Here is a 14,782-nt window from a genome sequence, read left to right as displayed (position 1 = left end):
CCATGTGGAATACAGATTTCATTCCAACTGTTGCAAACAAGCCTCCTAGTCAGAAGAAGAACCGAACTGGTTTTATCGTGGGGATTTCTGTTGCAGTTAGAGCCGCAAGCTTGCTTTCTATTCTTGTGATATTCTACCTTTTCTGGAGAAGGAAAATTCAGAAAAACTTTGTGGATGAAGGTATGAACGGAAAAATACAGTAGACTATTTAAGTACAATGTGGGAGAAATCAGATGCTTCCATCTGATCTCCTCTTTTTTTGAGAAAAAGTAATCAATAGGCTTAAAACCATGGAAGAGTATCAATAGCCAAATCAAGAATTCGTCATCTTGCCAAACCGAAAGATAGCAACATGTTGCAATGAATTTGCAGAGTTATTGGGGATTGATACACGGCCTTACACGTTCAGTTTCGTTGAACTTAAAACTGCAACAGATGACTTCAATCCTGTTAATAAGCTCGGGGAGGGAGGATTTGGATCTGTTTACAAGGTAATATGCTATTTTAAGTCACCTCGACGTGTGTTGTTTCATTATGTTTATTTGGTTTTTTTACACACCATACATGGAATTGTGGACAAACATATCTTATTCTCGAATGGAGAAACTTAAATAACCTTCTTTTATTGACTAATAGGGAACACTTGTTGATGGAAGAGTAGTTGCGGTTAAACAATTGTCTGTTACATCACATCAAGGAAAGGGTCAGTTTGTGGCCGAGATTGCTACTATTTCTGCTGTGCAACATCGCAATCTTGTTAAATTGTATGGATGTTGCATTGAAGGGAATAAAAGATTGCTTGTATACGAGTATCTAAAAAACAAGAGTCTTGATCAACTACTATTTGGAATCGGTATAATTGGATGTTTGAAGGTTCATATTCTATTTTTAACTAGAGCTAGCATTTTGAACTGGAATTTAAGTTGCCTGTTGGTGGAACAGGGAGTAAAAGTTTATATCTTGATTGGGCAACACGCTATGACATATGCTTGGGAGTGGCCATGGGTCTAACTTATCTACACGAAGAATCTCGACTGAGAATCGTGCACAGAGATGTGAAGGCCAGCAACATTCTGCTTGATTCTGATCTCACTCCAAAACTTTCTGATTTTGGCCTCGCCAAATTGTTCGACGACAAAAAGACCCATATAAGCACTCGAGTCGCAGGAACAATGTAAGATACCACGTTGTCTCTCTTAATAATTAGGACACAGATACAAAGCATGTCTCTTGAATCGATTTTTATTTAAACTCGGGCAGCGGGTATCTTGCTCCGGAGTATGCCATGCGTGGACATCTCACAGAAAAGGCTGATGTATTTAGCTTTGGGGTTGTAGCTCTGGAGATAGTCAGCGGAAGGCCAAATTCTGACTCGAATGTGGAAATTGACAGGATTTATCTTCTTGAATGGGTATTGTTCTTCTTTAGTTTTCGACCTTTGTCCATATTATCAGCCACCACCGAATATCATAGCTTCCCTTATGAGTGCAAAATTTCAGGCATGGAGCCTTTATGAAAGTGACAAAGAAATAGATCTGGTCGACTCTTCTTTACACACATTCAACCCCAATGAAGTAAGAACAATCATCGGTGTAGCTCTTCTATGCACTCAAGCATCCCCAGGCCTGCGTCCCTCGATGTCTCGTGTGGTGGCCATGCTTTCTGGAGATGTCGAGGTGGCTTCTGTTGTCACAAGGCCCAGTTATCTAACTGACTGGAAGTTTAATGATGAGACAACATTGGTATCGGGCACGGAGAACAGCCGTATCAATTCGACAAATAGCACAACCATGGTATCAGGCTCAGGGACTTATTCACCCACAGATCCAGCTAAACCCATACTTCACGAGTTTATTGGTGAGGGCAGATGATGGATTCTTGATTCCAATTTCCACATCGTCTGATCTCTCTTCTCTTAATGTTTTTTTTATTGGTGTTCTGATAGATATAGAAGGATGATTTATCAAGAATTGATCGTTGTTTCATTTTTTTCCGAAGTCGCCGCGCCGCACATGACTAAAATGCTCAAATTAGATTCTTGATCGTAGCATCTCATGTTCTGCAAAAACTTTCGTACCCATGTTCCAATAAGCATCGCCCATTCATTCAAAATTTTGAGTAGAGTTTACCATAATCTATATCGCATTTTTTTGTTCATAACAAATCATTTTTAATTCAAGAAAATTGATGAAATTCTTAAATTCATTGGCAAATTTTTTTATGATGATAGAAATTCGCAACTGCTACCCTACGGTGCAAACAGAATAAATTCTTAGGCTAATATAGTAGTATGCAAACCATGCTAGTCAGATAAACCATATGTTCTCTTTTGCAACGGCTTCACGGATCTATATTTGTGAGGCGATCAATTCAGTCAATACCTGCACTGAAAAATAATATTTTTAACATTAAAAATAATATTTTTTCACTCAAATAATCATATATTACATAATATATTTTTTGACATAAAAAATAATATTTTTCACTCAAACTAAAATTTATTACAAAATATTTATTCACAACATAACTAATAAAAAATGATACTTTGAAGTAAAAAATAATAATTTAGACATAAAATGTAATACTTTTTATAGATCGAGTTGGAGATCTGTCTCACAAAATTTACCTATAAGATAATCTCACATAAATTTTTGTGTTATAACATATGCTTTTTCTTTCTGTTAAATATTTTTTAAAAATAAATTCGATTATCTAAATATACAAGCAAAAATATCTTTCAATTACTGTACAAGGAGTAGAACAAATTATATAATACAAATATCCATCAAACTTTCAATTTTTATCATTTTCAGTCTTCCTAATTTTCTCTCTTCAATGTCTCATTTTATACAAATTATTTATTATTTGATATATTTATAGATATTTCTATTTTTTTTCCTGTCATTTCAAAATAAATTAATTACATACAATTGAAAAATTGTAATAACAAAATACTATTTTTATGTCTACGAATATTATGTTCACATAACAGTGTGTTGACGGCTAGTACAAAAAATATATAAACTATTTACACATTTAATTTAATTTATTGTGCTTTAATTACGAAGGCTTCACCAATCATGTTAATGGGTGCTTAATGCTTTATAATGGATGTTTTAGGAGTTAATATTTAACATTTATTTATAGTTTGGTACTAAAAATGAGATGAGTAATAAGTATGATAAAATAACGAAGAATACAAATACGATAAATTATATATTGTTTGATATATTTTTAACTTGTTTGCAATGATTGTTTTGTTTATTATTTTATCATATTTTAAATACTCGTGCAAAATCTAAACCAATCTTATTATCAACTGATATAATATTAAAATTTCATTCATATCATATGCTCGTCATGTGGACGGAGAAAGATGTCTGATGCAACTCGCATATAGTGGCATCATCAATCAATTGATGAAATTGAGATGATTAAAAAACGAGATAAACTCGAGATGAATAAAAAATTATGCATCGTCCCACCATCATCAAGTGCACCAAATTAACGATAATTATTATATTCTCAACACTTTAGAATAACGGCTTGAGAGTATTGTATAATTTTGGACTTGCCTAATATATCGTTTAGTGCAATATACCATGTCGAGATGCCACAAGGGGCACCATTGTCTCTTTGTTTGTATAGTTTGTACTTGTAGGGCTCTGTGCCTTGTGACCACCCAAAAGCAGTCCTGCGCAGGCATACGCTTCCCCGTTCATTATGGAAGCTTGAACGGTGGCTTCAGATTGGAACAGAAAAGAAGTTGACTGAAGCTAAGAAAATTCATGATCGATTTTATCTTATTGTATATCATTGAAACGCCAAGAAAAGAACGGATCTGAGCAATTTTTGACAGATGATAATGATCATGATCTTGACTTGCTAACAAGTTACATGAGATTAGAACTAGCAGAAAAGGGTGATTCTGATGCACCAAATAGTATTTCCGAACAAACGTGGAAAGATACAATGTTGAATTTAATCTTTGCAGGTAAGGATACAGTAAGTGCAGCACTTACTTGGTTCGTTTGGCTGCTAGCAACAAACCCTGTGGTAGAAAACAAGATTCGGCACGAGATCTTGACAAATTTACCAGTGTGTGAAACTGGAAAATGGGAAGTGTCCGACACAGATAAGCTCAAGAAACTGGTTGCTGCGCCTCTTCCCACCAGTGGGTTTACAGCACAAAGCTCCTCTGAAACCTGACACCCTTCCAAGTGGACATCCGATCAACCCGAATACAAAGACAGTTCTCTCCTATTATTCCATGGGGCGGATGGAATCAATATGGGGCCGAGATTGCCTTGAGTTCAATCCGGGGAGATGGATTTCTGATCAGGGACGGATCAAAACCGAGCCATCGTTCAAGTTTACAGCCTTCAATGCAGGGCCAAGGAGTTGTTTGGGCAAGGAAATGTCGTTCCTTCAACTGAAGATCGTTGCAGCTTCAATCATCAGCTGTTTCAAGTTCGACGTTGTCAAGAATCATCCGATATGCCCGAGTAATTCGGTGATACTTCACATGAAACATGGCTTGAAAATGAAGGTTTCCTAAATATTAATATTAAAATTCATAAATAGTGGAAAAAAATAATGCTCGATGGATCCTATTTATACCATAATTGTAAAGTCATATTAGAAATAATTCAAATACATACTAAGAGTTGATATTTTATTAGTTTTATTATTAACCATGTTGTTTAACGACTTTTATTGAAATCAATGATTTGGTTTTATGATTATAGTATTATTATTAAGTCATAATTTGATTAATTAAGGTCGTTTTTGAAGAAACTTTTACCAGCAATTTCGAAATATTGTAATTACTAAAAATTTATAAACACTTGAAATAAACTCTTTCAAATATTATAATTTCATTTAAAAACATGTTTAATAAGTTGTATTGTATAATCAATAATTATATCGTAAAAATAACAATTCAGTAATTTCGCAGGTTAAGAAGGCGAAATATTGAAATTAATGATAAAAATACTTTTAATTTTTAAATTAAATATTTGTTTGGCAATCTGGTCATCATCATAGTTCACCAATGAATTTTAGCAACTTGTTTATGATCTTTCCTCAGAATCTTCCATTATCGAGAGTTGTTTTTAGTCAAGAATCTGAAGATGAACACTGACCCAGAAAAAGAACGATTCTTGAAGGAGTTCGGCGGAGATTATGGGTATCCTGGTACTCGAAAAAGCATGGATGATTTAAGGGCTAACGAATTCAAAAGATTGAAAGGTTTGCTTCTTTTTCTTTTGGGTTCAATTTTCCGCTTTTATTTGTTTGAAGTGATCCGCAAAGAAATAAATTCAAGTTTCACGATTCTTAGTCAGATATTTTGATTCATTGTGTAAAGATGTTATCAAAGATCGCGGGTATTAAATAAACCGGAGTTCGGAATTACTATCTTTGAACTCTTGAAATTATTTTGTATGAGAGAGAAGATCTCTAAGATTCATGATTTGAAATAAAAGTACCCGCTCTTGGTTTTGCCACAATAAAATTTGATAGAGATACCTAGTTTTATCTTTGAAATTGTCCTTTCACCCTATGTTTGTGTTTAAGAGAAGAAAAGAAAACTTCTTGATTCTCAATCCAGAATTTGGAAGTAGTTACTTTATATTTGTTAATGGTTGTTATTGTTATTGATGTACTGTGGCGTTGGGCTCTGTAGAGGTAGTGTATTTGGACCATGCTGGAGCAACTTTGTATTCCGAGTTACAAATGGAAGCCGTTTTCAAGGATTTCAATTCCACACTCTCTGGGAATCCCCGTATCCTTTTCTTTTTCACAAAGGGTCAAAAAGTTTACTTTTTGGTTGCAATGCTTAAGTTATACACGATTCCTCATTTACGAATTCTATTAGATAGCCTGAACAACTGTAGCTTGACGACCAGCGACATTGTTGGTTAGGCGCCGGCAGGTGAGGCTTTATTTTGGGGTCTCCCTTTGTTGTATATCTTTTTCCTGATCATAGTATTGGTTATATTCCAAAATTTATTTCACGGCAGTTTATGATGTTGGGCAGGTCCTTGATTTCTTTAATGCCTCCCCTGGAGAGTATAAATGCGTCTTTACCTTGGGGCAACAGCGGCACTGAAACTGGTTGGCGAAACGTTTCCGTGGAGCAACCGAAGTAATTTTATGTATACCATGGAGAATCATAACAGTGTCCTTGGGATTAGGGAGTCTCCTTCTTTTTGAATGACAAGAAGTATCTGTTATCAGGCACATGCAAAATACTTGCTATTGATTTCTTATAAAAATTTATGTAGAACCGAGAATGTCACTTAATCATAAGTCATAATCGGTAATAATTATGTATGTGGACGTTGAAGCGAATTCCATACACAATCAACGATGTAGTAGTAAATCTGCGGTGAATATTACACCACACCATGTACAAAAGTGGAGAAGCTTGGTGTGGAAAAAAGGAGTTTACCAGTTAAGTTATCTGTGCGTTATTTCCCAGCTAGGATTAATTTAAGTATTTCCAAATTTTTACTCTGACCGTTTTCCTGGAATTCTTATATGCTTTACTTTGACGGAACTTGAACTTAGCATGAATGCCGAATCTTGGTGTTTGTAGAGAATCATGAACGATTTTCTTGGACTGCAGCACTTTGTGAAGTTTTTAGAAATATTTGCATTCGATTTATTTTTTGTTATTCCTCGATGGAGCAGGGAGAGATTGAGAGGAAAGAAGAATCATTTATGTCTCGACATGATCTAATTTGTTTTTCTGTTGGTGTTACAGGCACACATACACTTTATTTGCATTTCCTTCAGAATGCAACTTTTCTGGTCAGAGATTTAATCTTGACCTTGTAAATGTTATCAAGGTAGATTCATATGAAATCTCCGGAACTTTTACGCCTCGAAGGTGAATTCCTAGATTTGGCATCTTATTTAACAGGATGATTGGCGGACTAAAAATTGTGAAACCATTGGTTATCCATAGATTGTTTTTGTCTTCATCCAATATGGAATTTTTTTGAAATTTTTTCTATTGTGAATGTGGAATTAGACTCCCTTGTATGTTTTGTGGCTTTGATGCCTATGACAGAGGGCACTGGATGGTTGTCATTGATGCTACAAAAGGAAGTGCAACAACACTGCCCGATTTATCTAAATACAAGGCAGACTTTGTTGTCTGCTCATTCTATAAGGTGCTCATTTAAGCTCTCTATATTGGTCTATATTAAAAAATGATAGCTTCTAATGATCTTCTTTGGTTTCTTCAGCTATTTGGATATCCGATTGAATTGGAGCTCTTATAATCCAAAATGGTAAGGTTGCTGTCCGACAGGGTGGTGATCATTATGGGTTCCTGAATATTTTTCTAGTGATTTGAACCAACAAATTAACCCCTGATATATATGTGTTATACAGAACATGCAAATTTATTGAAGAAGACTTATTTTACTGAAGGTTATTTACATCTATATTTGATTGCAGTGCCACTTGCTTACATAGAACTCTGTCAGGCACAGTGGCTGCATCCATTGCAGATATTGACATTTATAAAAGAAGACATGGTCTTGAGGAATACCTTGAGGATGGAACTACATCATTTCTCAGCATTGCATCTCTTCATCATGGGTTCAAAGTCCTCAACAAGTTTACCATGTGTGCAATATACAGGTATAGAAGAACTTATTGTCACCCACACACATGTAATTATCGATTTCATAAATGTCCTGTTAGACGGCTATGATGAATTCCTACTCAAACTTTTAGGTAACGGAGTCTTGGTACAGTGTTTTGATCTTTTTTACGTTGTCCTTGTAACCAAGGTTGTCAATGGCGGGAGGCGGTGGCGGGGCGGTCGGTGACCGCCTACCGCCTCGGCCGCCTAGGCGGTGCCCAGGCAGTGCCTAGGCGGTTGAATTTTTTTAATTACTTTTTGTAGATAATCGTAGATAATCATAAATAATCATGCAATATAATCACAAATAGTCATCATTTTTATGTAAAATGTGCAATTAAATAATGTTAAACACAAAATATAATATCATCTAGATAATGTGCAATTAATAAAATGCGGCGGGCAGCAGATTGTATGTGGTGGTTGAGACTTGAGAGTTGAGAGTGAAAACCAAAAATAAAATAAAGAAAGTGAGGTATGTTAAGGTTTTGATATTTAAAATTAGTTAACTTTGACTAGGTTTTTAAAATTGTTGACTACGTTTTTAAAATTGTTAACTACAACTTAAAAATCTTGACTGACTCGCCCGCCTGCTCGCCCCCTCGCCCGTCTAGTCGCCGCCTTGCCCCCCCTCGACCCGCCTGCTCCTCGCCTCAAGCCGCCTCGACCCACCTCCCCAACGCCGTATAGCTTGGGCCGCCTAAAACACCCGCCTCATGCATAGGCGGTGCCGTCGAGGGCCGCCTACCGCCTAGGCGGCCGCCTCGACCGCCATTTAGAACACTGCTTGTAACACTGACCGAAATACCAAGTATTTGGGCACTTTTTTGGAGTATCCGACATGTTTCAATAAGTGTGAGTTTCATGTCATTTCCAAGTGTTGGACACAAACAAAAGTTGATTTTTGAAAAAAAACCCAACCTATATGTTTTATCTTTGTAGCAGAATTGCAAAATAGCTCCCGTGGGCGGTTTATCTAAGTCTCTCCATCCAGATTCCGGCCCTACTTAGTTGTGTCTTGTGGTGAACCCTCTACAGAAGATAGATGGAGAAGTATAAAGATTGGATACCAAAATTTCACGGTGGGTTTAACATATAGTATTTCAGATTTACAAAAATTAACATTCGGAGTTGGAATTTCCCAACTTCTCTTTGAGATTCTGTTTGCTTTTAGATTTCAGTCGTACCAAGATGAATGCTAATAACTCTTGGAATTTTTATTTTGACAAGGAAATTTCTAGAGCATGGGAAAATTAATCAAGGAATGATAATCATGTAGTGCCGTGTCTCTGGTTGGATTATAGGCAAAAGACTTTTGTAGCTAGTGAGTTAATTATTCACGTGAAACAAGTGTTCATCCAAAGTAGTTGCTAGCATAGTCATTGTGTGGAATCTTTGCTTTCGAGAGCCCACGAATACTAGACGCGCTGGTGAATAGTTGTCTTTACGGGTGTATTTACCCTGTTACCTATTCAAAGACGTGAAGAAGGCATGCATCTTTGTAAGGATTCTAGTTGTTATGTTCTTGTGTACGTGTTTGCTTGTGCAGTCATGGGTGGTTGCAACCGGTGTCAGATGATAAATATGACTGCAAAAGATGGTACTGTTCATAGATCCAACGAGCCATTAGCTACCATAGCATCTTACAGAAGAATAAAGGTCAGATTTGTAAAGTATGCGCTGCGATAGTTTCGCTCTTCATTCTAATAGCATATAACCACTGTTTCTTTTGCTGTTAATATGCGCAGGGACAAGATGAATGGCTCTGTGTGGGACAAGAAATATTTGCCAACACAGACTAGCATATAGTTTCCTGTAAGGATTCAAGCTGCATCCTTCTATCACGTTGTGTACAACAAATTTAGTATTCTTGTTTTAAACCAAATTAATTTATTTTAAAATCATATTTTGAGTACATTTATATTACATTTCAAACTAAAATTTGTTTTAAAATAAATAAATTGAGTTGGTACGGGCACTATCCTCGACGATAGAAACAAATATTCTAAGTTCTTTGATGGATATATCAGCATGGAGACGAATATTTATTTTTCAAAAGGGAATAATTTATTTAGTTTTTTTAAAATAAAAAATATTTCAAAATAACAATGTTTCCATAGAAACTTTACTGATAAAACTATGAAAATGAAATAATATAGCTTCATTCTATATAGCAGGAAGGAGGGTTTTTTTTTAAAATAATGTAAAAAAATTTTTTTTTCAAAATTAATGTAAAAAAAAAATGTTTTGCAGAAATACGGCAAATCGTGCTTACGAAGCACGGATTGAGATCCACGTTGGCTTATTAGCGACGGTTTTTCAAAATCCGTCGCTAATAGCGACGGTTATAAAACCGTCGCATGCGACTGTTTAAAAACCGTCGGCAATAGCGACGGTTTAAAACACGGTCGCCGATTCAAAATTTGCGACGGTTTTAACAAAACCGTCGCTATATAACAAAATCGTCTCTATATTTGCCGTAAATAATAATATTGACGGCGTGCGATTAATGTACGTCGTTAATGTCCAGACATGATGTTTTTAAAAATATTTTACTATTAACAACGCACATAAACATGTACGTCGTTAATAATACTATTAACGACGTGTCTTTATTGTGCGTTTCGAAAAATTGCATTGTTATTAACAACACACATAAATACATGCTGTCATCATGTTCCGAAATTTCCAAAAAATGTGTGTAATGCATAATTTCTTTTTACACCAAAAAAAAAGAAGAAGAGAAAAGGTTGATGGTCAAGAATATATAATCGTCATGAAGTTTGACAAATATAATTAGGGGATGGACAATTTCAAAGGCTTGATTAAAAGTTTGGACTTAGGACACATATGTCGTAAATCACATTGAAAATTATTAATGTCTTTCTTACACATCTCACGTATCTTTTGGATTGACTACGGACTTTGACTTCTTGGATTTTATTTATTTATTTATTTATGGTTCAAATAAAATAAACTTTTTTGTATGTTAAATTAATTAACGGAGAAGCCTGTGGTGCATTATTATACAAAAAAGCGAAAATGACAATAGTAGTCCTAAATATTTGTCATTCCGCTATTTTTGTTCTCTAATCCATTATTTTGGTTATTTTTCAATTTTAGTTATTTTTTCTTATGTAAAAATTAAAACCTATGTGGAAGTGATGCTGACATGACATTGATATGAACAATTCCGACTATTAATGAAAAAAACTAAAATTGTCAAAAATCGAAAATTCGAAACTAAGGTAAAATTCAACAAAACAGATTATTAAAATCCAAAAAAAAAAAACAAATATATAGGACTAAAATTGCAGTTTTACGTAATAGAAACCTGAATTTGTTGGATGTATGAACTTCATAGTCTGCAACATTATTAATTAGAAATATTTTCAACAAAAATTCGAATGTACTAAAATTTGACTTATTTTTTAATCCAAGAATTTCTTATTTATTAGTCCAAAAAATTCGGTGAAGTGAATAACACCTTTATATACTATCAATAATTTATTATATGATTTTATAATTGGGATGTCAAAAACAATTAATAATTTACTATATGATTTTATAATTGGGATGTCAAAAACAATTAATAATGTATATCAATGATCTTTTATTGGTATAAAATCTTCTAGTTTTCAATACCAAAATAATTAAATTTATAACATCCTTAAATTTTTGTTTACAATATCAATAAACTTTAGATTTACAAAAAAATTTATTATCAATAAACTTCTAGTTTATAATGATATTTATTTGATTATTTTAGCATTGATACAATAATATTTATTGTGAACGATTAACTTTAACTCTTCTAGAGCCATTTATTAAAATATTACATCTAAACAAAATATCATTAGAATAAACATTATATCAATCATATTAAATTGTCTTTATTTTTTTCGATCAAATGATCTTCTGGATCTTTAATATTATTATTCACATTAGGTTACGATGAAAATATGATTTCAGTAGATAGAAATCTTCACAAACTTTATATCATAAAAAATTATTAATTGTTTTAGTCATTTTCCATCATTCTAGTTTTTTCCCTCTAGATTTCACTGTCAAGTTTTTAACAAGACAATATTTGGGTCTCCATAAATTTCATAAGAAACCATATTTTCAAACGGAAATAATAATCTAAGGAGAAGTGTTATGATATGATTTTAAATATAGATGATTATTAAATATATTTTCAGTTATGATAGATATCTCAATTTTATCTATCTATAAATTTGTATCTTTTAATTGTACCATGTAAATAAGAGTTATGAGTATGAATGAAATAGTTTCAGTCATTCTGTAGGACCGAACGCTTGTCGTTTTACCAAAAGCTATAGCTAGTAGTAATTGTGCAAATCAAATCTTTTAAACCGCACAGCATCTCAAACAACACGATTCGATCGCTCTACCAAGCAGGGACAATTATTGCACCCAACAATCTACTTCCCAATAATTGCACTCCTTGCAATCAATGAAAATCGAACTCGTGACATTGGCTCTGATACCAATTGTAGGACCGAGCGCTTGCCGCTTTACCAAAAGTTATAGCTAGTAGTAATTATGCAATTTAAATCTTTTAAACCGCACAGCAGCTCAAGCATCACGATTCGATCGCTTTACCAAGCAAAGACAATTATTGCACCCAACACATTCACTAAACTAATTTTTTCTCTCTTCTTCTCTCTTTTTTCACTTAATTTATTACAGTACAGATTATATATTTATATTTTATATTTGTGTAAAAATTTAGAGACTACATGACTACCAATATTTTCCACGTATCTTGTTAATTAATAATGAAATTCTTAGAAAATTTTATATGGTAATTATAGGAAAAATTTATTTCTTTTCCTTCTAATTTTATTTTCCTTTAACTTTGCCAATAAAATAATATTAAGAAAAAATAATTATGTATGACCATCAGGTACAATCTGGGCTCGTTCTATACTACACCAAAAAATAATACATAATTTGTATTATTAATGGTCTTATTTATAAGATATCAGGTCTTCCCTTCTAGAAGGTCTGATATATATATATATATATATATATATATATATATATATATATAACAGTCTATTCATTTTACTAACACAATATTCAAGTCAGTTTTTCAGTTTAGCTTGATAACTTCTACAATCGGATTTTGATTTAATTAAAACAATTTTGGCAAAAACTTGTGTGAGACTCTCTCACGGTTCGTATTTATGAGACGAATATCTTATTTGGGTCATCAATGAAAAAGTATTATTTTTTATGCTAAGAGTATTATTTTTTATTGTGAATATGAGTATGGTTGACCCGTCTCACAGATTAGGATTCGTGAGATGGTCTCACATGAGACCCACTCAACAATTTTTCATAGTTAGTCAATAATTTGTGATTTAATATGTGTGTGTGTGTGTGGAGATTTCAGCATTATTAACAAAAAAAATTATATTATTGGTATATGGTCCTCATACAATGTGCATGTACTGATCCCTTAAAATGTGAATTTGTGCGAATATATAGTTGAAATTTCAACTTATTATATTTCACCAAGATTTTATGTTTGAATAAATAAACATATGTTATTTTTATGATACGAGAACCATGCACACGTTACTTTTTGGTACGCATTAGGTTAACTCATGTGCTAAAATAGTAGTCTGCAAATCACGTTATTAAGGTAAACTACACTGAGTAAGTTCTGTGTGAAAATATCGTCAGAGAATGTGTTAGGAAGGAGAATTTAATTTTTTATCATTGATCAAGCGCCCACCTACTCCGTCTATTCGAACACCATTGGAGCCAATAAGTATATGTTTAGCAACAGAAAGAGACAATATGCATATGTATCGCCATGCATTTCATGAAATATTTTACGAGTATTGTAAATATTTGTAAAAATTTATATATTTTTTTGTTTCTGATTTGATCGAAGTTTGTCGTGTGTTTCAATTTTGGTTTTTCAAGGGAGATGATTTTTTTTTTTTGATGATGATATTTTTGGAAAACAATATCGTACTCAATTTTTCGTTGTATATACTCCATTTCATAAATTTTATTAATAAAATGGAGTATATAAAACAATAAATGTTTTGATATTATAATTTGGCAAAAAAAAATCGTTCTCTATATTTGACATTTTGTGATTTTGCTTATTTATATTATCATAATTGTGTTTATTCATCTTTTTTATATATATAATTTTTGGTGTTATTACGTGAAAATGTTTACATGACATTCGACACATCAACATTATAACAATGTAATGCCGAAAAATAACTAAAACTTTTAACTACAAAAAACAAATATAGTACAATAAAATTGAAATTCAATGACATGAATGATCAAAATTACAAAGAGACGAAAGTGAATGACCAAATTTGCAACCTTCCATCATAATATTTGGTTTCGTTATGGCTCCAATGATAATTAGTTTGTCGCCTTAGCACACATGATGTGTGTATGAAATATAGTGTAATTTTAAATATAAATGATAGGTAGAACGATAAATAATAAACATATGAGATATATTATTTTTATTTATTTGGAGATTGAAATTATCGTTATCATAATTGAAGTTGATAATTAAAACGGTAAGGATATACAACATAGGAATGGCAAAAACTTGTGTGAGACAATCTCACGGGTCGTATTTTGTGAGACGGATATCTTATTTTGGTAAACCATGAAAAAATATTATTTTTTATGCTAAGAGTATTAGTTTTTATTGTGAATATCGGTAAGGTTGATTCATCTCTGAAACTGTCTCACAAAAGACCTACTCCATAGAAATAATGTAGGAGAAGTTGTCGTAGGAATATTACTAATAAACCATTACATTGAATTTATATAGTAGATGATTTTAGGGTAAAATTGGGTATATCATTATTTATAATATATATATATATATATAGTAGATGATTTTAGGGTAAATTGGGTATATCATTATTTATAATATATATATATATATATATATAGTAGATGATTTTAGGGTAAAATTGGGTATATCAGTATTTATAATATATATATATATATATCTATATATATATATATTATATAGTAGATGATTTAGGGTAAAATTGGGTATATCATTATTTATAATATCTATATATATATATATATATAATT

The 14,782-nt window shown here is 32.7% G+C and overlaps 1 protein-coding gene, 1 long non-coding RNA gene and 2 pseudogenes across 2 annotated transcripts; all 4 read left to right on the top strand.

Moving 5' to 3' along the window:
• Positions 1 to 41: 41 nt before the first annotated feature.
• On the top strand, positions 42 to 2,073 carry LOC142523142 (putative LRR receptor-like serine/threonine-protein kinase At1g56140). The gene is made up of 5 exons (XM_075626791.1): positions 42 to 180; positions 637 to 853; positions 943 to 1,174; positions 1,261 to 1,411; positions 1,500 to 2,073. The coding sequence occupies exons 1-5, from the start codon at positions 175 to 177 to the stop codon at positions 1,869 to 1,871; spliced, it is 978 nt and encodes a 325-aa protein (XP_075482906.1). The 5' UTR covers positions 42 to 174; the 3' UTR covers positions 1,872 to 2,073.
• Positions 2,074 to 3,360: 1,287 nt separating this feature from the next.
• LOC142522031 (alkane hydroxylase MAH1-like) lies at positions 3,361 to 4,604 on the top strand (annotated as a pseudogene).
• Positions 4,605 to 5,017: 413 nt separating this feature from the next.
• Positions 5,018 to 8,447, top strand: LOC142522030 (molybdenum cofactor sulfurase-like; annotated as a pseudogene).
• A 325-nt stretch (positions 8,448 to 8,772) lies between these two features.
• Positions 8,773 to 9,589, top strand: LOC142523218 (uncharacterized). The gene is made up of 2 exons (XR_012814603.1): positions 8,773 to 9,333; positions 9,409 to 9,589. It is a non-coding gene; the product is annotated as an uncharacterized LOC142523218 (long non-coding RNA).
• The last annotated feature ends 5,193 nt before the right edge of the window (positions 9,590 to 14,782 follow it).

Source organism: Primulina tabacum, chromosome 13, assembly GCF_025594145.1.
Source record: "Primulina tabacum isolate GXHZ01 chromosome 13, ASM2559414v2, whole genome shotgun sequence".
In the NCBI taxonomy this organism is placed as follows: Eukaryota; Viridiplantae; Streptophyta; class Magnoliopsida; order Lamiales; family Gesneriaceae; genus Primulina; species Primulina tabacum.
The sequence above is the reverse complement of the archived record's forward strand: the minus strand, read 5'-3'. Positions and strand labels throughout refer to the sequence as shown.

Coding starts and splice junctions, on each gene's coding strand:
- LOC142523142 (XM_075626791.1), top strand. Junction 854..942: donor TCAACTACTATTTGGAATCG/GTATAATTGGAT, acceptor TTGGTGGAACAG/GGAGTAAAAGTTTATATCTT. Junction 1,175..1,260: donor ACTCGAGTCGCAGGAACAAT/GTAAGATACCAC, acceptor AAACTCGGGCAG/CGGGTATCTTGCTCCGGAGT.